Source organism: Pongo abelii, chromosome 1 (genome assembly GCF_028885655.2).
Source record: "Pongo abelii isolate AG06213 chromosome 1, NHGRI_mPonAbe1-v2.0_pri, whole genome shotgun sequence".
NCBI classification, from domain to species: domain Eukaryota; kingdom Metazoa; phylum Chordata; class Mammalia; order Primates; family Hominidae; genus Pongo; species Pongo abelii.
Genome location: NC_071985.2, coordinates 181,576,844 through 181,603,077, shown reverse-complemented (window position 1 = coordinate 181,603,077; position 26,234 = coordinate 181,576,844). Strand labels below are relative to the sequence as shown.

Sequence of the window (26,234 nt, the reverse complement as noted above, 5' to 3'; positions counted from 1 at the left end):
TTGCTCTTTCACCCAGGCTGGAGTGCAGTGGTGCGATTATAGCTCACTACATCTCCAAATTCCTGGCCTCACGCAATCCTCCTGCCTCAACCTCCTGAGTAGCTGGGACTACAGGTGTGCACCACCACACCTGGCTAATTAAATTTTTTTTTTTTTAGAGACGAGGTCTCACTGTGTTGCCCAGGCAGTCTTGTTAACTCAGTCTCCTAACTCCTGACCTCAGGCAGTCCTCCTAACCCAGTCTCCCAAAGCATTGGAATTACAGGCACCAGCGACCATGCCTGGCCAATTTTTTTACATTTGTAATTTAGAGCCATGAAATTACTTGTTACATTGTATTACATGTTAATTTTTCTGTTTTCTCCACTTGGATAAGAAGTTCCTATTCAGTGTCACAATTGCCTGGCACATAATAAATACTCAGAAATGCTTATTGTTAATTTTATGTATTTATAAAAATAATTAGTAAATGTTGGGAAATTTGCCTTTACTATGGTTTGCATACAGAAGAACTGTGGGAGTTATTTATCTTAAACATAATGTGAGCCAGTGGTATGATGTATTTTCTAAAAAAACAAAGCAAAACACCCATGTGAACATAGGGTACCTAAAAGGAGAATGGAGAAAGGGACCATAGAGGAAACCCAGATCAGGTGCTATGCTAGATGATTTTCATACACATTCCTATCATAACCCTGTCAGGTAAATGCTCGTATTTCATTTTGCAGATGAGGAGACTGAGACGCAAACTACTCTTAGTAACTTATCAAGGTCACATAGAAATGGTGAATCTGAGATTGGACTCGGGTCTTATTTCAAAGCCCTGTTCAATTCTTAATGTTACTAGGCTCCCATTCCTCTGGACTAGAAAAGTGAATTCAGATACCGTAAGTTATTATAAGGTAGTGTAAAACCAGTGGAGGAAAGCAGAAAAGTGAAAAACCTTCTTTGTGTTGGTTATGAAGTGTGTGCCACTAGATGGTGCCCTTTCCTTGATGAAGAAGTAAAACGTTGATTGAGTCCTGTGGTCTGATCCTCTCCCATACTAGTCAAAAACAAAACATTGGCATTTTCAGATAATATCTGGAAAATGGAGACACGACAACATTAAACAGGCAGTGTGGCCCAGGCTTGGTGGCTCATGTCTGTAATCCCAGCACTTTGGGAGGCTGATTCAGGAGGATCACTTGAGTCCAGGAGTTTGAGACCAGCCTGGGCAACATAATGAGACCTCTTCTCTACAAAAAAAAAAAGAACAAAATTAGCTGGGTGTGGTGGTTTACACCTCTATCCCAGCTACTTGGGAGGCTGAGGTGGGAGGATCACTTGAGTGCAGGAGGTCGAGGCTGCAGTGAGCTGAGATCATACTGCTGCACTCCAGCCTGGGTAATAGAGCAAGACCCTGTCTCAAAGAAAAAAAAAAAAAAGGTAGGCTGTAGTGGCAAAAACAAATACAGGGCATGTATGTAATGAAATTCAGACTTGGATTCTGCCACATTCTGGTGTTGTGACTTGAGGCAACTTTTCAGCTCTGAGCCCTATTTCCCATATCTCTGGAATAGACATCATGCCATTTACTCATAGTGTTGTGAGTACCAAATTAGTTAATACATTTTGAAAAGTACTCAAACACAGTGTTTGGAGCTTAATAGGATCTAAATGAATGGTAGTTTTTTTTTTTTGTAATTCATAATTTCTATTAATACAGATGAATCTCAAATTCTGAAGAATTCTAAAGGGCCTTAGGAATCACCAAAGAAAAATGAATTATATTAAACAAAGTTTTAATGGTAAATTTATTATACATCTTTGAAAACTATTAATCCACATATGATTTAGAGTAACCCTCTTTTACTCCATCCAGTAAAACTAAGTATTCCATTTACCTGTTGTGCTAGGTATCAGAATTGAATGTGATTTCCTGAGGGATGCATTATCTATTCTCTTTTCTTTTAGTCTATCACATGAAAGGTCAGTGGTGCACCATGACAGAATATTAATATTTTCAGTAATGACTTCTGTTAGTGCCCTATTTCATTGATACCATCACTTTTTTTTTTTTCACAGTGCAATAAGGTGTTATTTTTAGGTTAATGTATAACCTTAAGAATGTCTTCCTTTTCCCCTTGGATCTGTATCCTGTAAGAACTTTTATCAATTGTCTTGTTATTTCACAGTGAAAAGTCACTCTATTCATTCTGGCTTTTCTTGTTAATTCAGTAGCCTTTTTGTAAGCTCTTTCTCTTCTCTATGAATTTAATATTGAAAATATCCTCCCTTGGGCAAGATGTAAACATCTATTTAATCTCTGTGGTTGGTACATAGATGTCATTAGTGCTATATTTTATGAATGTTTATACTGTTTCATAATTTCAAATTAAAAATTAAATGAAAAAGAAAGTGATGGAAGAATATATTCCAGGCAAGTGCTAACCGTAAGAAAGCTGGGAAACAGAATTAATATCAGACATAGAATACTAAGAAAATAAATTAAATTGTTGTGGGAAAAGAGAATACCAAAGACGCAGTATCACATAGATAACATTCTTTGACAACAGTGGAATAAATTAGAAATCCCTTGATGAAACAGTAGCCACCCACCTCACACACATACTTCTGAATAATTCATTGGTGAAAGTAGAAATGATAATAGAAATTGTGAAATATTAAAATCTGAACGATAATGAGAAAACCACATGTTAAAACTGCATCTATGGAAGTCTATGATTTATAATCTTAAATGAATATATTACAAGACAGATTGGGAATTAATGATCTAAACATTAAAATTTTAAAATTAGGGAAAGAAAAGTAATAGCAAAGGAAATAGAAGAAAATAACAAAAAGAATACACTAATGAAATGGGAAATAAACAGTAGAGTGCATAAACAAACTGAACTGTAATTCTGTGAAAAAAGTAATAAAATAAACCCTGGTTAGATTGGGAGGAAAAAAACAAAGGCACAAATAAATGATATTAAGAATGAAAAAAAGAAAAGTACATAATAGTAGAGATGAAAAATTGGCAGGAAGCTACTACAAATACATTTTGCCAATAAATTTGAAAGCTTATATGAAAATGGATAATTTCTCAAAAAAGCATAAATCAACAAAATTAGGCTGTCAAAGAACTTGACAAGGTGATTCTAAAAGTCATTTAAAATTTGGGAAAGGGGAGAGATATTTTTAAAGAATAAGGAGTTGGTAGACTTGCCACTCCAGATATTAAGTTTTTAACTGAAACTATGGTAATTAAAATGGTATGGTGGTGTTATAAGAGAAAGAAATAGATTAGCGGAGTGGAAGAGAAAGCTGAAAAACAGAACCATTTGGATTTGGGTCTTGGAAAAAGCTGGAAATTTGGTATATGATAGAGCGTTACAAATCAGACATTATCACTTAGTAAATGAAGCTGGATCAATTGGGTGTCCATATGAAAAAAAGAATATTACTCTTTACCCCATGTGATACACAAAAATTTCAGATGTATAAGAGGTATAAAATGAAATTTTAAACTTAGAAAAAAGCATAGGTGATATCTTTATGATGTCAGGATAGAGCAGAAAGGATAAACCACAATGGCAAATATTTGTAGATTTGACAACATTCAAAATTTAAAACCTTTGAACAAAAAAAATACCACAGTCAAAGGGAAAAGACAACTCATGGACAGAAGAGAAAATACTTAAAATACATCAATTGGCAAAGGATTAATATTCTGTGTATATATAAATAACTCCTGCATATTAATAAAGAAGACAAAAAGAAAATCCCCCCAAATGCATACAAATTAGTAAAAAAGACAAAAGAATACTCAAAATGTAGAAAAGTTACATACTTTCAATTCATATAAGGGGGAACAAGAACGTAAAATGTTGAATGCAAAAGCAAAGCAAATTGTTTACCACTCTGTTACTGGCATCTAGGCCAGTGCCTAGAAATTCAATAAATACTTGTTGAATCAATGAATGAATGACGCTAAAGTAGGTCCTCCATGCAGCGTCTTCTTTAGTGAGCAGGTTGAACTGCAAGCCATTCTGCTCCCTTCTATATTATTGATTCTGTCACTCCTCTCTAGACTGTATGTTCCTCCAGGGCATAGACATGTTTTGTATCCCCTGGCTGTTACTGTTCTTGGCCCAGAATAGGTATTTAATAAGTTTGTTGAAGTATTTAGTGAATATTGTTTACTGTCACCATATCCTGTTAAGAACAGGCTTTGGATCAGGGTTTGCAAGACCTAGTATTCTTCTCCCTTTTAGTTGTTGGACTTGGCAAACTTAAAAAAAATTTTTTTTAAACCTGAGTCTCAGTTTCTTAATCTCTAAAGAAGAGTAGTGACCTGTTCTGCCTAAATCTCAGGGACCACATTTAAATGCACTATGTGAGTGTAAATAGACTTCCAATGTCATTTAAGCAGTGATGAAAAGTATGTGGTTGTAGAGTTATAATGGGAGTAGCTATGCTGTGTATTCTTAGCACTGTCTACATTCCTTTTAGGAGCCTGTGAGCAATCTATGTCTCAGAGGAGTCATCATTCTTTTTTATTATCTTTGGAACCAGTTCACCAGCCTACTTTTCTCTTCTTTTTGCAAAGGGAGATTGGCCCCAAAATAGCCAGAATTCTGTTTCTTTCTCTTTTTTTACCCCAAGCCATGAGAGCAAAACTATCTTTCTGTCTTTGGCATCAGAATGATGATTCATGTCTGAAGTATGTCTGTGTGTATAGAAAAAAAAAGGAAAAGAGAGAAAGTCAGGAAATTCATCCAGTGGGACAAGACTGTGTAGCTCTAGTTTCTTTTTGGTGCCTTAATAGTGTGACCCTGGAGCAACGGGCACCTTGGTGACCTCAAGTACTGATAGAACTTTAAGAAGTTGACCATCTGAAACCTTCAGAAAAAAATCATGAGAGGTCACTGAAAGATGTATATGTTTATTATGTTGGCACAATGGGGGTCATAAAAGTGGAGTTGAAAGAAAAACATTGATATTTTTGTGGGTTAGTATAACAAATAACTTAACAACAGAACACCATTTCATATATAGATTATCAAAGGGAGTTTTGCTTTACCAGATATAATCAAAAAAGTACTCTAAACCCAGATAAAGGGAGAGGAAGGATGTCTCAGGCAGAGGGAACATGTGCAAAAAATGGTGGTAGGAGAGAACTTGGGGCAATTGGTAAACCTTAAGCTATTTAAGTGTAGAATAGAGAAGTAGGCATGGAGCAAATCACTAAGGGCCTTGTAGGCTAGGCTGTGGCGGAGAGTGACCACATCCCTTAAACCAGAAGTGCTTGAGAATGAAAGGGGGATCTATTCATTATTGAGTCAGGACAACAGGAATAATCCAGGATTGTTCCGGGCAAACCAGGTCGTATGGTCACCTTGTGTGAAGGTGAAGAAGAACCATTGATGTGGTAACATATCCTCCAAGGAATGGAAGGTTAAAATAAATTATAAACTAGAGGATTGGACAGCTGAATAATCTTGACTAAAAGGGAATGAGAGAGGCTGGCCAATTGCTTGGTGAGGACATGGAATTGAAAAGGGCTGTTGTTAGAGTGTAAAGGCTTGAGTCTTGAGTATGTGTAAATGCAGTTGGGAAAAAGAGAGAGAGAGAGAGAGACAGAAAAGAGAAATAGAGACCAGGAAGAGAGAGAGAGACAGAAATTGAAAATTGGCAGGGATATGGAGCATGAGTGTGGAAGGACTGGGTTTTAGATAGAAGATGGATGCCTTTTCCATTATGATAAGTGGAAAGGAAGCACGCTGGGTTTAGATGCAAGTGAGTCTTCAGGTGGGAGGGCATATCAGGAAGGTTTAGAATTTCTACCCAATGACTGCTTTTGTTATTGGGAGTCCTAGCCAATGAATAAAGCAATAAAAGACATATAAGGTATAAGGCTTGGAGTAGAAGTAATGAGACTGTTATTCACAGCAACTTAATTGAGCATATGGAAAATCCAAAAGAATCTATAGATACAACTATTAGAATTGAGAATTGAATCTAGCAAGATAACTGGATACAAAGTCATTATATAAAAATCAACGATTTTTTTTTTTTTTTTTTTTTTTTGAGATGGAGTCTCGCTCTGTCGCCCAGGCTGGAGTGCAGTGGTGTGATCTCGGCTCACTGCAAGCTCCACCTCCCGGGTTCACGCCATTCTCCTGCCTCAGCCTCCTGAGTAGCTAGGACTACAGGTGCCCACCCCCACGCCTGGCTAATTTTTTGTATTTTTAGTAGAGACGAGGTTTCACCGTGTTAGCCAGGATGGTCTTGATCACCTGACCTCATGGTCTGCCCGCCTTGGCCTCCCAAAGTACTGGGATTACAGGCGTGAGCCACCGCACCCGGCCAATCAGTGATATTTCTATATACTAACAACTAGCAATCAGAACATGAATTTTTTAAAATGGAGAACATTTATAATAGCATCAAAAGGCATCAAATTTTTAGGAATAAATATTAACAAAAGATGAGTGAGACCTCTACTCAGGAAATGATAAAACATTATTGAAATTTAAAAAGACCTAAATAAATGACAGTCTATTTATTTAGACTGGCAAATCCCAGTTTATTTCCAGTCATTTGAGTCATTATGCTGGCAAGTGTGTGTGTGTGTGTGTGTGTGTAACGTGTATAGCTGACTAAAAATTTATAAAGAGTCAAGAATATCCATTCCTGATTCCTGCCTTCTCAGCCAACATACAGAACCCAGTAGAAATGGTGATTTGCTTTCATCTGCCCCTTTGGGGATGGCTGGCTATGACTATGTTGATGATGTTTATTTATTAAAAAATTTTTTTTAAATTGGAGGATTTACTCCACCTGATATCCAAATGTAAAGCCTTCCAGAAGATAATGTAGGAGAATATTTTCATGGCCTTGGGACTGGGAAAGACTTCTTAAAGGAGACATAGAAAGCAGAACTATAAAATGTAAAGTCAATACACTGTCGTACATTAAAGTTAAGAATTCTTCATCAAAAGATATCATTATGTGAGTGCAAAAGCAGGCAACAGAGTAGAAGTAGATATTTGCTTAATTTATAACCATTGAAGGGCTCATACCCATGATATAGAAAGAACTCCTACAAGTAATTAGAAAAAGATAGTCCAGTCTTGTCAATGGAGAAGAATCTTAAATTATTTCACAAAAGAGGATATTCAAATGGTCAAAAACCATGAAAAGATACTTAACCTTGTCGGTTATTAGGGAAGTGGAAGTTAAAACCATTATGAGATGTCACTACTTACCTGCCGAGAATAACTAAGGTGAAAAACTGTTAGTGAAGTTAGTGGAACAGTTGAAACTGTCGTATACCACTGATGGGAGTATAGCTGACACAACCACTTTTGAGGACGGTTTGATAGTATCTCCTAAAACTGATATATGCATATCCTGTGACCTAGCAAATTTACTTTCCTAGATTTGTATTTAATATAAATACATGTATAACAAAAGATATGAATAAGAATATTCATAGGAGCTTTATTCAATAATGTAAAACTGAAAACAACATAAATTTCCATCCACAATGGAATTGATAATTGTGGATCTATACAGAGGAATGATATATATAGCAATAAAAGTGAACAAACTATTGCTTCATGCAACAATATGGATGAATCTTACAAACATGGTGCATGAAAGAAGCCGGACACAAAGGAAAATAAGTGGTGTGAGTCCATTTGTATAAAATTCAAAGATAAGGCCAAGCATGATGACTCCTGCCTGTAATCCCAGCACTTTGAGAGGCTGGGATGGGTGGATCACTTGAGGCCAGGAGTTTGAGACCAGCTTGGCCAACATGGTGAACCCTGTCTCTACAAAAATACAAAAATTAGCTGGGCGTGTGGTGATGCATGCCTGTAATCCCAGTTACTCAGGAGGCTGAGGCACAAATATCACTTGAGCCTCAGAGGCAGAGGTTGCACGTGAGCTGAGATCATGCCACTGCAGTCCAACCTTGGCAACAGAGTGAGACTCTGTCTCAAAAATAAATAAATAAATAAATAAATAAGTTCAAAGACAGACTAAACTAATTTGTTATATTAGAACTAAGGATAGTATTTATCTTTGGAATGGAGGGTTGGGTTAATGATTAGGAAGTGTTACAAGGGGAGCTTTTCTGTTCATTGAGCTGTACGCTTATGATTTGTATATATGTTATATTTCAATGTAGTGTTATTTTCAGATGAGATAGTATGTGTAAAATGCTTAGCATAATGCCTCACTCATGAAAATGAGTTCAGTTCAATAGCTGGCAGCATTAACTATTTACTGTGGTTTAGCGCTCTGTGATGATAAGATTCACGGCAGTGTTATCCAACAGACCTTTCTGCAGTGATTAAAATGTTCTGTATTTGTGCTGTTCAGTTTCATAGTCATTAGCCACAAGTGGCTGTTGAACATTTGAAATATGACTAGTGTGACTAAGGGACTTATTTTATTTATTTATTTAGTTTTTGAGACAAAGTTTCGCTCTTGTTTCCCAGGCTGGAGTGCAATGGGGCAGTCTTGGTTCACGGCAACCTCCAGCCCCCGGGTTCAAGTGATTCTCCTGCCTCAGCCTCCCGAGTAGCTGGGATTACAGGCATGCACCACCATGCCTGGCTAATTTTGTATTTTTAGTAGAGAGAGGGTTTCTCCATGTTGGTCAGGCTGGTCTTGAACTCCCGACCTCGGGTGATCCACCAGCCTTGGCCTCCCAAAGTGGTGGGATTACAGGCATGAGTCACCGTGCCCGGCCTGAGGGACTTATTTTAAATTTTTACTTAACTTTAATTAGAACTTAAATACCCAATATGTGGCTAATGGCTATTGTATTGGACAGTGTGGGTGTAGGGTTTTTGTCATAGGAAATGAATGACTAAAGGAGAATAGCAATGTAGTTCATTTGAGTCATTCAACAAATCAAGACACTGAGAGACCAGAGCATCAGATCAATTGTGCATATATACATTGAAGAATGCTCAGGATCATGACAAGGCCTGATTGGAGTAGGAGACTGTTAGCTAGGTTCAAGTCTTCAAAGAAGCCTTCGGTTAGAGAGGGGAAAGTGCAAAGGTCCAGAAAGTAATGTTTTCTTCCATATAGACTATCTAAAGTACTCAGAGAGAAATGTTTCTGCAGCAGCAACAGGTGCTCCAGGGAAATGTTTTGTTTTTTTTGTTTTTTTTTTTTAGAGTCTCGCTCTGTCACCCAGGCTGGAGTGCAGTGGTGCGATCTTGGCTCACAGCAGTCTCTGCCTTGAAGTGATTCTTCTGCCTCGGCCTCCTGAGTAGCTGGGATTACAGGCATGCGCCACCATGCCCGGCTAATTTTTGTATTTTTAGTAGAGACAGGGTTTCAACATGTTGACCAGGCTGGTCTCAAACCCCTGACCTCAGGTGATCCGCCCACCTCGGCCTCCCAAAGGGCTAGGATTACAGGTGTGAGCCGCCGCACCTGGCCTCCAGAGAAGTTCTGTACAACAAAACTAGAGTAGTAATGTGGTCATTGGAGATCTGTGAGAGAGAAGTTTGGTGCCGTGAGAGGAAGGAAGCCAGCTTGCAAGAGTGGATGGAAGGTTGAGATACAGCCAATTTTCAAAAAGCTCCTCTCTGAAAACAATGTGAGGGGATGTGGTAGCTAGAGGGAGATGTGGGATTTTGCTTTAGTTTAACAAATGGTGAGAAATAGAGCTTGAAGAATGACCTTAAAAGTGAAAATGCTTGGTGTTTTTAAACATTTAAAATATTAAAATAATTATTTTAAAATTTAAAAATTTTAAATAAGTTCCTCAGTCACACTAGTCATTTCAAATGTTCAATAGCCACTTGTGGCTAGTGACTATTAAACTGAACAGCACAAATACAGAACATTTTAATCACTGCAGAAAGTTCTGTTGGATAACACTGCCGTCAATCTTATCATCACAGAGCACTAAACCACAGTGACTAGTTAATGCTGCCAGCTATTGCACTGAACTCATTTTCATGAGTGAGGTATGTGGAAGAAATGTGGAAGCTGAATTCATATGGGGTCTCTGTGAGATGGGGCAGAAGGAAGCTGGGTGACAATAGTGGAAATGTTGGTTGGGCCAGATTTTGAACAGCCTTGAATGACATTATGAAGTAATGCTGACTTTATCTGTTAGTTCATAGAGAGCCAAGGAAGGTTTTAAACATGTGAGTCTCTCATAAGAGTCTGTGCTTCAGAAATACTACTCCGACAATAGCAAGGACTGTGAACTAACTGTAAAGTGTCCAGACTGAAGGCAGGCAGATTGTTATCAAACAAGAAACAATGAAAGCCTGAATTACAGAAGTAGCAGAGAGGATGGAGACAGTTGGTGAACTTAATAGTTGAGAGGTAGAATGAGCACAGCCTGTGGTAATGGAACAAGGGGAAGTTGTACAGACCTGGAGGTTTCTACCGGCGTTGACTAGGTAGAACAACAAGTAGACTTGTTGAGCTTACATTTGGGTTCTTAATTAAGGAACTCAAGAGAAAGAGCAGGCATTTGAGAGTGGAGTGAGTTGCAACAGCTTTGTTGAGATATAATACATATACTATGCAATTTATCAACTTGGAGTATCCAATTTATGTTTTTAGTATATTCACAGAGTTGTTCAACCATCATCATAGTCAATTTTAGAATGTTTTCATCACCTTGTAAAGAAATCTAGTATAGCCATTAGCAGCCATTCCCCATTTCACCCCAACCTTCCCAGGACTAGACAACCACTAATCTACTTTCAGTCTATGAATTTGCCTATTCTGGACATTTTTTGTAAGTAGAATCATGTAACGTGTGATCCTTAGTGACTAGCTTCTTTCACTTAGCATACTGTTTTTAAGATTCATCCAGATAGAGATAACTTTTTGCTGTGTATTATAGTCACCTCTTTCCATGTTTTATCTCCTGTACTGGATATAAGTGCCTTGAAGGCAGGGCATATATTCCAGAGCTGTATATAGCATATATTTTGGTATTTAGTTATGACTCAGGAAATATTTGATACATCACAAGTTAGAAGGTTAACTCAGTTAATCACAAATTACATTAACCAGAATGAGCTGTTTCTGCACGTGCTTACCCACTGAAGTGTGTCTGTATTTGCTGTCTTGGAATAGCTAGGTTCCATGCCAATGGTGATCTGGTACTGGTTCTGCTGTTAACTCTTTGTGTGACCTTGGGCAAGTCATTATACTCTCTGGAGACACTTTCCCTATTTGAAAATGGAGATAAAATTTCCTACCCCATCTGACACTGAGTAATAAGTAAAGTAATTCAAGTAGGTGGAATTTGGATAGAGTTGGGGTTCATCCAGATAGCCTCTGGGGAAGAAATGAATAAATGTTTGATCCTATTCCCTAATATTCCTGGTATAGGAGTAGTCCCCCTATGTAGCCTTTTTTCATGGGATTAGGTATTTTGTCCCCTTGAGTCATTTCAACTCCCGTTGTCAAGGTCTCTGGTTTTATCAAGGGCATACTGCTTCTCTTACCACCTGAGGCATTTGACCTATTCTGTGTTCTCTAGTCTTTCTCTCTGGAATACTTAAGATACTTTTTTCTTAAGGACATTGAACAATAGATTCCCTATTTTGCTTAGTTTCCTGTCTCTTATCTTAATTCCTATTGTCTTCACAGAATGCATGTAGTTGAATATTAAGAAAAGGGGGCCAAGTGTGGTGGCGCACTCCTGTAATCCCAGCACTTTGGGAGACTGAGGCAGGTAGATCTCTTGAGGTCAGGAGTTCGAGACCAGCCTGGCCAACAAGGTGAAACCCTGTCTGTACTAAAAATACAAAAGTTAGCCGGGTGTGGTGGCACACGCTTGTAATCCCAGCTACTTGGGAGGCTGAGGCAGGAGAATCGCTTGAACCTGGGAGGTGGAGGTTGCAGTGAGCCGAGATCGTGCCACTGCACTCCAGCCTCGGTGACAGCCTAGGCAACAGGGTGAGACTCCGTCTCAAAAAATAGTAATAAAAAAATTTTTTTAAAAGGGTTAAAACCTACCCAGTCCGCCTTCCCAAAACAACTTATAAATTCATTTCCCCATTGTGTGTGCCTGCCCACCCCCAGTTTGGAGAGTTGTTCGTGCTCTTATTTAGAAACATATACTAAGTATGTACTTAAGTGCCATGTATCAAATAAAATAGTCCTTGATTTCTAAGATCTCATAGTGGTTCTGTAGGAAGAGGCTGACATATGAACAGATAATCACAGTATACTGTGAAAAGTGCTCTTGGAGGGCAATGTACAAGTGGTTATGGGAGCACTTGGAAGAAGGGGTTGGGACAGTGTTTTGAAGCAAATGTCACTTGGCATTTCTACACTAACAAGTATATACTATCGCAGAAGCAGCCTGATGAAGAGCACCTGCCTTCTTTCAGCCTTACAACAACCTGGTGAGGTGTAGGTTTTTGACTCCCATTTTAGAGAGCATTCTGAAGTTCAGAAAGGCTCAGTGGCTGGCTCTTAAAACACAGATCCTAGATTCAGCTTCTGTGTTTGTCCCTTCCCCCTCCCAGCACATCTATGCCCTTAAGGAAGGCATAGAATGTACCTATGCATGGTACTAGAGTGTCCTGCCAGCTCCTCTCCTTTAGTTCTTTCTCCTTAAGCAAAACTAGAGTCTCAGATTCCTCTTTTCTGTGTCTAGCCTGCTTCCAGTGTCGTTGGTGCATTGAGTATTCCAGGGCTATAGCAGTAGTGAATATTGCTGATGTCATTGTTTGCCTTATTGGGATTTTGCTCTTTGTTTCACAGGGAGCTGTGATTGGTATAGACGATGAGGACGACAGCACCTTCACAATAACTGTTGATCAGAAAACCTTCCATTTCCAGGGTGAGCTGAAAGAAGAGATTCTTTCTCTTCATAGTCCCATCTGCTTCTTTTCTTCTCTTTTGGGTTGTTTGCTGGATGACTTGAATGGTTTTGCAACTGATCCTGCATGAACGAGTGCATAGGAACATTCTGGATGAAGTGGTACTGCAGGTTAGGCAGGGATTTGTATCTGCAGTGGATGTAGATCGATTTGAAACGACTGTGGATCTGGCTGCAGTTGGAGATGAAAAATTTTAAAGGATAAAAATCAGTGAAGGGAGAGAGTAATGGGCTGCTGCTGCTGCTGGCTTGTGTTTACAGAAGGTTGCTGATCTTCTTTATCAAGGAGTATGGTTCTGCTTCTGCATGAAGAGTCTAAAGACTGATTGTGAAGGTTGCAGTGTTTGTCTGTGTAAAACTCACAATATAAATTAAATTGAAGCTTAGTGGCAACCTTTGGCTTAAAGGTTTTGCTCTGCTTCAAGAACTACAAGTTTGCATTCATTTCATCTGTATTTCTGTGTTTTGTCTGCCAGCCATCATTTCTCTGCTATTATCCTTTTTATAGTTAAATGCCATCTGCCACTGCTATGTTTCGGCATTGCATGCTATGGTTCACTGGTAGAAAGGGTAAGGTACTGTATGATCATTCTCATTTCATCTTTCTTTGAAAACTCTAAACCAGTAAATAAAAGTCAATTTTAATGATCTTGTCCTAAACTACCTCTTGTCTATTAGGAGTGACTGTTAGTTTTAGTATTAATGGTTTTGTTATTTTGCCTTTCCAGAGTAATCTCTCTTTTATGTTTAGAGCAGTCCAAGAAACTTAGAAATGAAAAGATTTGGAGAGGTTAGCACTTTCTCTCAACTACAAGTAACAGTGCACTGTTAGAGATGCTAGGTATGCCAAGATAAATAAATATTAAATACATTTATTGCTTAAAAATGTTTTGGTTATGAAGTCTAACAGAGGCCAGATATGTTACATGAGGTGTTTAGGCAGCTGTTGTCTTTTTGTGCTAGGATAATGAATTGCAGTTATTTTTCTTCATTGTCTTGTTTCAGAAATTGACAGATAGTAATGAAAGATGCAGGTTATATTCAACAAACATAAACCAGTGTACTCAATAGTGATATCTCTAATACTTTCTTCCACATATCCTTAAAATATTTACTGTGTTTGATGATATTATTTATTCAGAGCTGCTTTAATAACGATGCTCTCCTGAAATTTTCTACTATATTTAACTTTATAAAACATTTTAAATCCTATTACGAAAGCCCAGAGTTTTTATTTTTAGGTTAAATATGTAATGCTGCCTATAAATCAAAGCAGATAATTCCTACACTCTGGAACTCTTTACTTGAATGAAGTTGAATATTTTAATGCATTTCAAGAAAGAGCTGCTGGGTGCAGGTAAGGCTGCAGTATGGAATTCTCTTCTCTGCAGTTACTAAGAAGGAGACACCTCCTTTGGACCCTCAGAAGCTGTACCTCTACCTTCTGATTTACTTTTAAATTATTTATGTCCCCATTGGCACTCTCATACTTATTTGGCTTATAAAACAAGAAATTTTCCTCAGGAAGGGTTTAAATGATAAGAGTTATGCACATTTTAAAAACGGATTCATAGTTCTGAAACTGTCAGAATAATTATTTTCTATTGTAGTAGTTATGGGAGTTTTAGCATGAGATCTGGATTTTGCAAAGAACTTGGTAAGACTATATATATTTTTTGTTAATAATGAGAGCTATTTCACATTTATAGGTCCTTGATCATAAAATCCCTGCAAATTTGATAAAAAGTTATCAATGTCTGAGAGATCTTAAATTGATTAGAATTGAAAGCAAATTTTAGCTATATATGTGAACATATGTTTAAATATGCTGAAGTTTTTATGGAATACACCAGTTTTTTTTAAGCAAATGAAATATCAGTTGATGCATTGTAAAACAAATTCTACTGTCAACTATTAAAGGGAAAGCTAGAGTTTGTTCAGATACATTCATTTATTCATTCAACATCTATTTTAGACATTATTCTGGGGATACAGTGGTATACAAAACAGATAAAACTCCTTGACCTTTGAGTCATCCATTCCAGGAAAGGAGAAAGGTAATCAACATGATCAACATGATAAGTTAGTAAAATATGAGTAAATGAGAGTGATAAGTCCTGGGGAGAAAAAAATAAAATAGGAAAGAAGAAAATGAAATAGAGGTGAGGTTGCGGGGAGAGGGGAGGTGTTGAAATTTTAAATAGAGTAGCTAGGGAAAGACTCACTGAGATGGTGTCTTTTAGTGAAAAGCTGAAGAAAGTCAGGGAACAAAGTATATGGCTATGTTGGTGGGGGAGGTGTGGTGAATACGTCATTTCTCTGCCTGGAATGACGTACCCACCCTGCCTCCCTCCCCAACACAGTCATATACTTTGTTTTGTTTTTCTTTTTGTAGTTTATACTCATATTTGAAGAACAGCTAGAGGCCAGCTCTGGTTGGAGTGCAGATAACCACGGGGGCAAAGTAAAAGGGAATGAAATCCGAGAGGACACAGGAAGTCCAACCATATGAGGCCTTTATAAGGGCATTGAATTTGACTGAGATAAAAGGCCATTAGAAGGTTTTGAGCAGAGGAGTGACATGGTGTGATTTATGTTTTAACAGGATGACTCTGGCCACTGTGTTGGGAGTAAAATTCAGAGGGGCAAGGACAGAAGTAGGGAAACTATTTCTGCAGTAAGAGGCTGTTGTAAACCAGAAGAGAGGTGGTAGTGGCTCCCACATGGTAGCGGTGGAGATGGGGAGATAGTGAGAAGTGGTCGAATTGTGTGTATGTTTAATCACCTTTATTGAGGTGTAATTAACATACAGTAAAATGTACAAAATCTACAGTTATGCGTTTTAATCAGTTTATTTACTCATGACTACCACCACAATCAAGATACAGATTCCATCACTCCAAAAGATTCCTTTATGCCCCTGTCAGTCATTCCCCAGCCCCAGCCCCTGGCCCCAGGCAACTACTTATCTGCTTTCTATCATTGTAGAATAGATGTTTTGTTTGGAGAATTTCACATACATGGAATCATACAGTATGTACTCTCTTCTCTGGCTTTATTTTAGCTCAGCATAATGTTTTTAAGATTCATCTATGTTGTTGTATATATTAATAGTTCCTTTTATATTGCTAAGTAATACTTCGTTGTATGATAGTATATTTATTCTGAAGGTTGAGCTCTAACATATGACAGAAAGACAAGTCTAGGTCGAGTAACAAGAATGGAGTTGCCATTAACTGAAATGGAAGATCGCAGGAGGAGTTAGTTTTGGGAGGGTGAGGGAGATGTGGGCATCAGAGCTTAGCTTTGGACATGTTTACTCAACAAGTTTTAAATGTCCACCAAATAGGCAAATGGAGATGTCAAGTAGGCAGTTGGAGTTCAGTGGAGAAGTTTGGGCTGCAGGAATAGAGTTGGGAGTCATTGGCACATAGATGGTATTGAAAGCCACAAGAATTTGGGAATAAATGTTGAGAGAAAAGAGGTCCAACTACAGAGCCCTGGGGCACTCAAACATTTATTGAGAGGGCGCAAGATGAGGTAAAACCAGCAAAAGAGATTGAGAAGAAGCAACCAAAAAGGAGGAGGAAAACCAAATGAATGTGGTACTCTGGAAGCCACAAGAAAAGGTGTTTCTAGGAGGAGAGAAGGATCAGCAACTATGTCAAATGCTACTGACAGATCAAATAAGATGAGGATTGAGAAATGATTACAGGATTTAATAATGAGAAGTTTATTGGTAACCTTGAGAAGAGTGATTTTAAGATAGGAGTGGAGACAGTGCATTCAAGTTTTGATGTAAAAGGAAGATGAGAAATATTAGCAGTAACCGGAAGGGGAAATGGGAGCAAGGGAGCTCTTGTTTTGTTTTTGTAGGATAAGAGAAATAATAGCATTTCTATGTTGTTGGCAGTGATTCAGTAAAGAGGGAAGAATTGAAAGGAGAGAGTTGCTGGATCAATGTCCTGGAAAAAGCCAGAGAGAATGGGATCTAACACACAGGTGGGAGCAGTGTCTTTGGCTTGGAGCATGGGCAGTTTATCCATAGTGTTATAACATAGCTGTGGTTGTTGATGAGACCTTAAATAGATTAAAGCAGTGATAATAGGGAGGAAAATGGACTAGATTTGAGATTTTAAAAAATCTATAGGAACTGGGGCACAGTGGTATGCACCTGTAGTCCTAGCTATTCAGGAGGCTGAGGCCAGAGGACCACTTGAGCCCAGGAGTTTAGGACTGTAGTGTTCTATGATCACACCTGTGCATAGCCACTGCACTCCAGCCTGGGCAATATAGTGATGCCCTGTCTCTAAAAAAGTTTTTTTTTTTAAATCTATAGGAACTGGTAATTGCTCAGAAATGGGAGGTGAGAGAATTTGGGTACTAAGGGTGATGCTCTTGGCTTGGCTTACTGTTGGATGTTGTCAACTTCCTTCCTTCCTTCCTTCCTTTCCCTCTCTCTTTCTTTCTTTCCTTTCTTTTCTTCTTTTTTTTTTTTTTTCAGGGCCTTGCTCTGTCACCCAGGCTGGAGTGTAGTGGCATGATCATGGCTCACTGCAGCCTCGACTTCCTGGGCTCAAGTGATCCTCCCACCTTAGCCTCCCAGGTAGCTGGAACTACTAAAAAAAATTAGCCTGCACCACCATGGCCGACTAATTTCTTTTAATAAAAAATTTTTATTTTAATAGTTATTTTTTGAGTTAAAATTTATATGTATGTATGTTTAATCAACTTTATTGAGGTATAACTCATTATGTTGCCAGGGCTGGTCTTGAACTCCTGGGCCCAAGCGATGCTCCTGCCTTAGCCTCCCAAAGTACTGGGATTTCAGGTGTTAGCCATTGTGCCTCACTGTCAGCATCTGAAATAGAGAATATAGGAGAGCAGAGGTAGTGGTGAGGGACCTCTTATGTTTAAGGTGTCTGTGGGACACACAGATGATGGTAATTGGATCTGAGTCTGGGCTGGAAATGGACATTTGTGGTCGTCAGCATACTGCTGGTAGGTAGAACTGGAAGTTGAAAATATGAATGCCTAACGGCTAGGCAGATAAGTACAGTCAAGTGCTGCATAAGGACATTTAGGTCAACAATGGACCACATATATGATGGTGGTTCTATAAGATTATAATACCATATTTTTACTGTACTTTTTCTATGTTTAGATATACAAATACTTACCATTGCGTTGTAGTTGCCCTCAGTATTGAGTCCAGTAACATACTCTATAGCAGGGCATCAAATCTTTTGCCTTCCCTGGGCCACATCAGAAGAAGAATTGTCTTGGGTCACACATAAAATACACCAATGATAGCTGATGAGCTAAAAAAGAAAATTACAAAAAAACCTCAAAATGTTTTAAGAAAGTTTATGAATTTGTATTGGGCTGCATTCAAAGCCATCCTGTGCCTCATGCAGCCTGTGGGCCGCAGATTGGACAAGCTTGCAGGTTTATAGCCTAGGAATCATAGCCAAACCCTATAGCCTAGGTGTGTAGTAGGCTTTACCATCTAGATTCATGTACTGATGTTGGCACAGTGATGAAATTGCCTAATGATGCATTTCTCAGGACACATTTCTCAGAACAGATTCCAGTCATTAAGCAGTGCATAACTGTAAATGAGTGAAGAGTATGGCTGTGTAAAGACTAGCAAGTTGGAGAGGTCACACCCCGTGTAAAGGGATAGCTGCCACTTAGTTCCAGACAGTTGTAGGCTTGGAATGTTTGCCCATTGTTGTCAGATCATCCTTTTTTTTTTTTTCAAGAGAAGCCAGAAATTTAATTTTTTTTTTTTTTTTTTTTTGTGAATGGGGTTGAGTGTGTGTGTGTGAACTCTCCAGTTTTAGGAGCAATTTTTTATGTAGACCAAATAAAATGCATCTATGGGCTAGATAAAACCTTTGGATTTTTAGTCTTTGATTAAAGCCATGGTAGTCTTGAGTGTTATCCTTCTGGAAGATCAGAGTGAGAAGAGAGCTGATGATTAAACCTTGGATCATACTAGGGTGGAACTGCTAACAGGCTCAGAGGAATGATCAGAGAGGTTAGGATGAAAGCTGTTAGCTTCAACCACATGAAATTACTGTTTTTTATAGGTGAAAAGTAGTTGCATATCAGCAGTTCATATGGCTCAATCTAATAAAAGACTAGTTCATACTAATAGTTAGAAAAAAACTAATTATTTGAATTTTACCTTCAAATAAAATTGTATCTGTTTAATGATTTAATATATATCATTCATAATGTTACTGATAATATATTGGGGGTAATAATAATAATGGTTAACATTTATTGAATGTCTATTTTATGAGTTTTAACTGAATAGTGCCTACCATACAATAAACATTTTAACTCATGCAGTTTTCACAACCTTATGAAGTAGGTACTGTTATACTATTAGTGTTTTTATTTTATTGATTAGAAAACTGGGAGCCACAGACACATAACTAATATAAGACAGAACTGAAATTTGAACACAAACAATTGTACCCTAGAGCCATTTTCCTCTTCATTGTTGTAAAATATATTGTAGAGATTTGTCAACTACTTTATAATTAACATTTATCAGAAAAGGAATTAAGAGGCCGGGCACTTTGGGAGACTGAGGTGGTGGGTGGATCACTTGAGACCAGGAGTTTGAGACCAGCCTGGCCAACATGGTGAAACCCCATCTCTACTACAAATACAAAAAATTAGCCGGGGATGGTGGTGCGTGCTGTAGTCACAGCTACTCAGGAGGCTAAGGCTGGAGAGTTGCTTGAACTTGGAAGTCGGAAGTTGTAGTGAGCCGAGATCCCGCCATTGCATCCCCGCCTGGACAACAGAGTGAGATGCCTTCTCAAAAAAAAAAAAAGGAATTAATATAAAATAAGGAACTTTAAATTACAATGCAGTTTAATGCAATTAAAAATTTTGACACTAATTAGCCGGGAGTGGTGTTGATGTGCCTGTAATCCCAGCTATTTGGGAGGCTGAGGTGGAAGGATGACTTGAACTCAGGAGGCAAAGATTTCAGTGAGCCGAGATTGTGCCACTGCAGTCCAGCCTGGCCGACAGAGCAAGACTCCATCTAAAAAAAAAAAAATTGACAATGACCGCAAAAATAATTATGTAAAGTGACACATTTGTTAATTGGCTAGTTCAAACCATTCCACAATGTATATATACTTCAAAATATGTTATACATGATAAATACAATTTTAAAAAATGACAAAAAAACCCAATTTGGCATTGTTAATGTTCTACATGTTCCATTACTTCGTAGAAATATTAGTGGCGGTGTTGGTGTTGGTGGTAATGGTAACAACTACTATTACTACTACTAAATATCTGTTATGAACCAGGCACTGTATAACAGGCACTGTACATTACTTACATAATTCCTAAATTCCACAGCCTGTGAGATAGCTTTATAGTTTTAGAGTTAGAGTAACTGAGTTTCAGAGAAGCTAAGTGGCAGAGCCAAGATTCGTGCACATGTTGGTCTACATCAGGGATTCTCAAAGTGTGGTTCCCGACCAGAGGATCAGTATCACCTGGGAACTTGTTAGAAATGCAGATTCTTGCGCTCTGCCCCTCACTTGCTGAATCAGAAACTTTGGGAATGGGCCTGCTCTAGTGATTCTGATGCACTCTTAAGTTTGAGAACCACGGGTCTGGATCCAATGGTTTAACATGTTATTCCAGTTTACTCTCATAACAACCACTTACACATAAGAAGGAATTGTCCTCAATTTATAGATAAAGAGAAGTGAGACACAGAGTTAAGTGACTTGCCCTTGATTTTGGATTGTCTGTATGTCCTAACCTATATATTAGGCATGTCTTGCCTTAAGCAAATCTGATGTGTGAAAAATCAAATAAAATTTTAAAGATAAAAATTAAGGATATGTATGTGATTAGTTTTCCATAAAATAATCCTTCATTTTCAAGGGACTTTACGGAGACCTTTTTTTTTTTTTTTTTTTTTTGAGACGGAGTCTCGCTCAGGCTTGTCGCCCTGGCTGGAGTGCAGTGGCACAATCACAGCTCACTGCAACCTCTGCCTCCCGGGTTCAAGCAGTTCCCTGCCTCAGCCTCCCGAGTAGCTGGGATTACAGGCGTCCACCACCACTCTCGGCTAATTTTTGTATTTTTAGTAGAGACGGGGTTTCACCATATTGTCCAGGCTGGTCTTGAACTCTGAACCTTGTGATCCACCCGCCTCGGCCTCCCAAAGTGCTGGGATTACAGACGCCAGCCACTGTGCCTGGCCACAGAGAACATTTTTTAAGCAGTGTGTTCTCAAAAATAATTTCAGCTGGGCACAGCGGCTCACACCCGTAATCCCAGCTCTTTGGGAGGCTGAGGTGGGAGGATGGCTTGAGGCCAAGACTTAGAGACCAGCCTGGGCAATATAGTGAGGTCCTGTCTCTACAAAAAAAAAATGAAAAAACTCCCCTGAGCATGGTGGCGTGTGTGCCTGTAGTCCCAGCTACTCTGAAAGCTGAGGCAGGTGAGTTGGGAGTTTAAGGCTGCAGTGAGCTAGGATTACACCGCTGCACTTCAGCCTGGGTGACAGAGTGAGACCCTGCCTCAAAAGAATAAAAATACTTTTTAGTATGAAATTGGTTTACAAATTTATTTGAATATACTTTCAAAGCAATACAAGTTGCCTAAGATAAAAGACATAATTTTTAAGCATTAAAAAATGTAATATAAGTCTTAGTAGAAGTTATCTATGGTTGGTTTCACCTCAGTCCATTAGAGCTTGCTTATTTATTAAAATGCAGTGGCCGGGTGCGGTGGCTCATGCCTGTAATTTCAGCACTTTGGGAGGCCAAGGCAGGCGGATCATCTGAGGTCAGGAGTTTGAGACCAGCCTGGCCAACATGGGGAAACCCCGTCTCTACTAAAAATACAAAAATAGTCCGGGCATGGTGATGCATGCCTGTAATCCCAGCTACTCGGTAGGCTGAGGCAGGGGAATCGTTTGAACCTGCGAGGCAGAGGTTGCAGTGAGCCGAGATCATGCCACTGCACTCCAGCCTGGGCGACAGAGCAAGATTCTGTCTCCAGAAAAAAATAAATAAATAAATGCAGAATTACTACAAATAAACCAGTTGTTGATGTTATGGTGAAGGAAAGTGTTTAATTATGAGAAGTTATATTGATCAAGTATATTATGGCAACATCAGTGCTACTGCGTTAACATCAATCAATTTAGCAAGGCATATCTGCATCATTAATCATTTAGTAAATTATAAGACTAAACCATGGTTGCAGGCTTAAAGGTCTTCTGCTATCTCAACACTATCACTAGTAAACAGAGGCCATTATCAGTAGGACTGTTGACTTTAAAAAATTTCCCTCTGTTGTTTTGTATTTTTGATTTTCTTGTGATAATTATTCTCCAAAATGAAACCAAATAATAAAATATTTCCACACTTTATGTAAGGGAAGTAAATCAGTTATAACTAATTTTCTAATTAGATTTTATCATTTCAATAGGTGTTAGTAGGGAAATCTACTGAATTCATGTACTGGGAGTTTGTTGTATTATTGAGGAGGGTCGGACTTCACTGACGTACTTTTCTTCTTCTTTATTTGCTTTCTGTACAAGATCCTCCCTAAATATTTGAAATTACAATCTTTCCAGGTTTAACTAATTATGGACTGTTTGGCTTAATAGCTAGCAAGGTTAGAGAGGATAGTTTTATTTTTTGTTAAGAATTTTATTCCAACTTCCTGTTTTCCATAATTTCTAAGTAGTAAAATTAATACTTGCTCACTTTAGAAATTTGGGAAAAGTATAAAGTAGTATAAAGATGATACTAATAATCATTTATAATCCTACCACTTGAAGATAATTGTTAGTAACATGCTTGTGTATTTCCTTCTGATCCTTCAGTTGTTTACAGTATTCCCCTCTTATCTGAGGTTTCACTTTACACAGTTTCAGTTACCTGTGGTCAGCTGTGATCTGAACATATTCAATAGAAAACTCCAGAAATAAATGATTGATAAGTTTTAAATTGCACACTGTTCTGCTCCATCCCACTTGGGTGTGAATCATCCTTTTGTCCTATGTATCTATGGTGATGATGGTACCTGCCCATTAGTCACTTACTAAGTAGGCTTCTTGGTATCAGATCTACTGTTGCAGTGTACTGCAGTGTTTGTGCTCAAGTAGCGCTTATTTTATATAATAATGGTGCCAGAGCTCTAGAGTAGTGATGCTGGCATATTGTTAAAATTGTCCTATTTTATTATTAGTTGTTAATCTTACTGTGCCTTATTTATAAGTTAAACTTTATTATAAGCAAGTATGTAATAGGAAAAAATATATAGTATATATAGAGTTCAATACTATCCACAGTTTCAGGCATCCACTTGGGGGTCTTCCTATGATAAAGGGGGACTATTCTGTATGTGTATGAATGTGCGCGTGTTATAAAATTGAGTCATTCTGCCAGCCTGGCCAACATGGCGAAACCCCCCTCCACTAAAAATACAAAAATTAGCCATGTGGCTTGCGCCTATAGTACCACCTCCTCGGGAGGCTGAGGCTGGTAGAACCACTGGAACCCAGGAGGCAGAGGTTGCAGTGAGCCAAGATCTTGTCACTGCACTCCAGCCTGGGCAACAGAGTGAGAGACCATCTAAAAAAAAAAAAAATTGAGTCATTCTGTATAAATAGGTTATCCAGATTTTCAGTTCTAAGTATTATGTCATGATCCTTTCCCCATGACACTGAATGTTCTAAGAAAACATGATTTTTGGCTAGGCGTGGTAGCTCACGCCTGTAATCCCAGCACTTTGGGAGGCCAAGGTGGGGTAGATCGCTTGATGCCAGGAGTTCGAGACCAGCCTAACCAACATGGTGAAACCCTGTCTCTAGTAAAAAAAAGAAAAAAAAAAAATTAGCTGGCGTGGTGGTACGTGCCTGTAGTCCCAGCTACTAGGGAGGTTGAGGTGGGAGAATCACTTGAACTCGGGGGGCGGAGGTTGCAGTGAGCTGAGATTGCACTGCTGCACTCCAGCCTGGGTGACAGAGTGAGACCCTGTCTCAAAAAAACAAAAAAAACCCATGATTTTTAAAAGTTGCATAATATTTCATTTTATAAATAATATATTTAGCCACTCATCTGTATTGTACACATTTTTCTCCATTTGGTTAATCTTTAACCAAATCTCTGGTTAACTAAGGATACTTAGATTCATAAAAGAATTTGTCAGAACTAAAAGCATAAATATTTTTAATATTTCTGAAACAGCCTTGCCCAATTGCGTTTACTCTTCTCTGTTTTCATCACACGCCTCATCAGCACTTAGTATGATAATTTTAAAGGCATGCCAACTCAATGTCACTGCAAAAATATATTTTGATGTGTTTGTTTATTTCTTGTTGGGTGACTTGTTTACTCCTTTGACCATTTTTTTTGTTGTTGTTCATCTTTTTTTATATCCTCCTTTTTTGAAAGTAAAAGGAAACAGACTTATTCATTAATGCTATTATTTCAGAAATTGGTGATATATATTAAGTAATTTTTTTTCAGTTTGGAACACATTGCTTGGTAGGTATTAGTGTGAGGAGTAGATTAAGATATATAGACAAAAGCATTTCCCTACCTTTGTATATAATGTACCTGAAAAAAATGCATGGAAGTGGACTGTGTGAGATGAACAAAGACTTGCATGGTATAGGAGGGTATATTCTTACCACGTACTATAAAGTCCTTAATGACATTTTACCTTTTAGAGAAAATATTTATTCATAAGATTTATTTACACATTTTATTCCTTTCCTTCAAAAATGAACATACAGGCAACGGACCAGAGTCTGATGGGCCAAATTCTATGGATTGTCCTATTGATAAAGATTTACTGTTTTCAGCATTCTTAATGATTTTCCGGTTGTATTATATTTATTAAACTTATGTTTATTATTTTTTCCATTGCCATTTTAATTTTTCTGTTTTTCTACTAATTAAAATAATGATAGTACAGCCATTTATGGAAAACAGGATGCAGGTTTCTCAAAAAACTAAAAATTGAACTGCCATATGATCCAGCAATTCCACTACTTGAGTATAAGGTTGCCCCTCAGTATCTGTGGGGAATTGGTTCCAGGACCCCTACTCCCCACCCCCAGTACCAAAATGGCAGATGCCCACACCCCTTATATAAAATGGCACAGTATTTGCATAAACCTGTGCCTATTCTCCTATATACTTTAAACCATCAATAGATTTCTAGATTACTTACAGTACTTAATAGAGCGCAAATGCTATGTAAATAGTTATCATACTATACTTTTAAAATTTGTATTATTTTGGCTGGACATAGTGACTCACGCCTGTAATCCCAGCACTTTGGGAGGCTGAGGTGGGCAGATCACCTGAGGTCAGGAGTTCGAAACCAGCCTGGCCAACATGGCAAAACCCTGTCTCTACCAAAAATACAAAAATTAGCCAGGCATGGTGGTGGGCATCTGTAATTCCAGCTACTCGGGAGGCTGAAGCAAGAGAATTGCTTGAACCCGGGAAGCAGAGGTTGCAGTGAGTCAAGATCACGCCACTGCATTCAAGCCTGGGCGACAGAGCGACTCCATCTCAAAAAAAAAAAAAAAAAAATTATTTTTACTGTTGTATTATTATTTTTAATTGTTTCGTTTAAAAAATATTTTTAATCTTTAATTGGTTGAATCCACGGATGCAGAACCTGCAGATACAGAGGGCCAACATACATCCGAAGGAAATGAAATCAGTATGTTGAGGAGATATGTAATGCACTCCCCACATTCACTCATTCACTGTAGCATTATTCACAGTTGCCAAGATATGGAGTCACCCTAATTGTCCATCAATAGATGAACAGATAAAGAAAATGTGTGGCCGGGTGCGGTGTCTCACACCTGTAATCCCAGCACTTTGGGAGGCTGAGGCGGGCAGATCACGAGGTCAGGAGTTCGAGACCAGCCAGACCAACATGGTGAAACCCCATCTCTACTAAAAATACAAAAATTAGCTGGGCCTGGTGGCACACGCCTATAATCCCAGCTACTCAGGAGGCTGAGGCAGGAGATCGCTCGAACCCAGGAGGTGGAAGTTGTAGTGAGCCGAGATCACACCATTGCACTCCAGCCTGGGCGACAGAGCGTGACTCCATCTCAAAAAAAGAAAAAGAAAAGAAAAGAAAATGTGTATATGTACACAATGGAATACTCTTCAACTTTATTTTCCTTTCTAATTTTTTTTTTTTTTTTTTTTTTTTGGTTAGGAGCAGTGTGTTGAGACCAGTTTTTTGTTTGTTTTTTGTTTTTTTGAGACAGAGTCTTGCTCCTGTTGCCCAGGCTAGAGTGCAATGGCGT

General features: G+C 38.4%; 1 protein-coding gene across 9 annotated transcripts in view; it reads left to right on the top strand.

Moving 5' to 3' along the window:
- The window catches only part of OSBPL9 (oxysterol binding protein like 9), a 172,315-nt gene that overhangs the window by 40,584 nt on the left and 105,497 nt on the right, over nucleotides 1–26,234 (top strand). For 8 of the 9 annotated variants that reach the window (XM_009250051.4, XM_009250060.4, XM_063712158.1 and 5 more), the window contains 1 exon segment: nucleotides 12,766–12,844. The exons of the other annotated variant lie outside the window; for it this stretch is intronic. In XM_009250051.4, coding sequence (XP_009248326.2) covers nucleotides 12,766–12,844 — 79 coding nt within the window. 9 annotated transcript variants of the gene reach the window in all.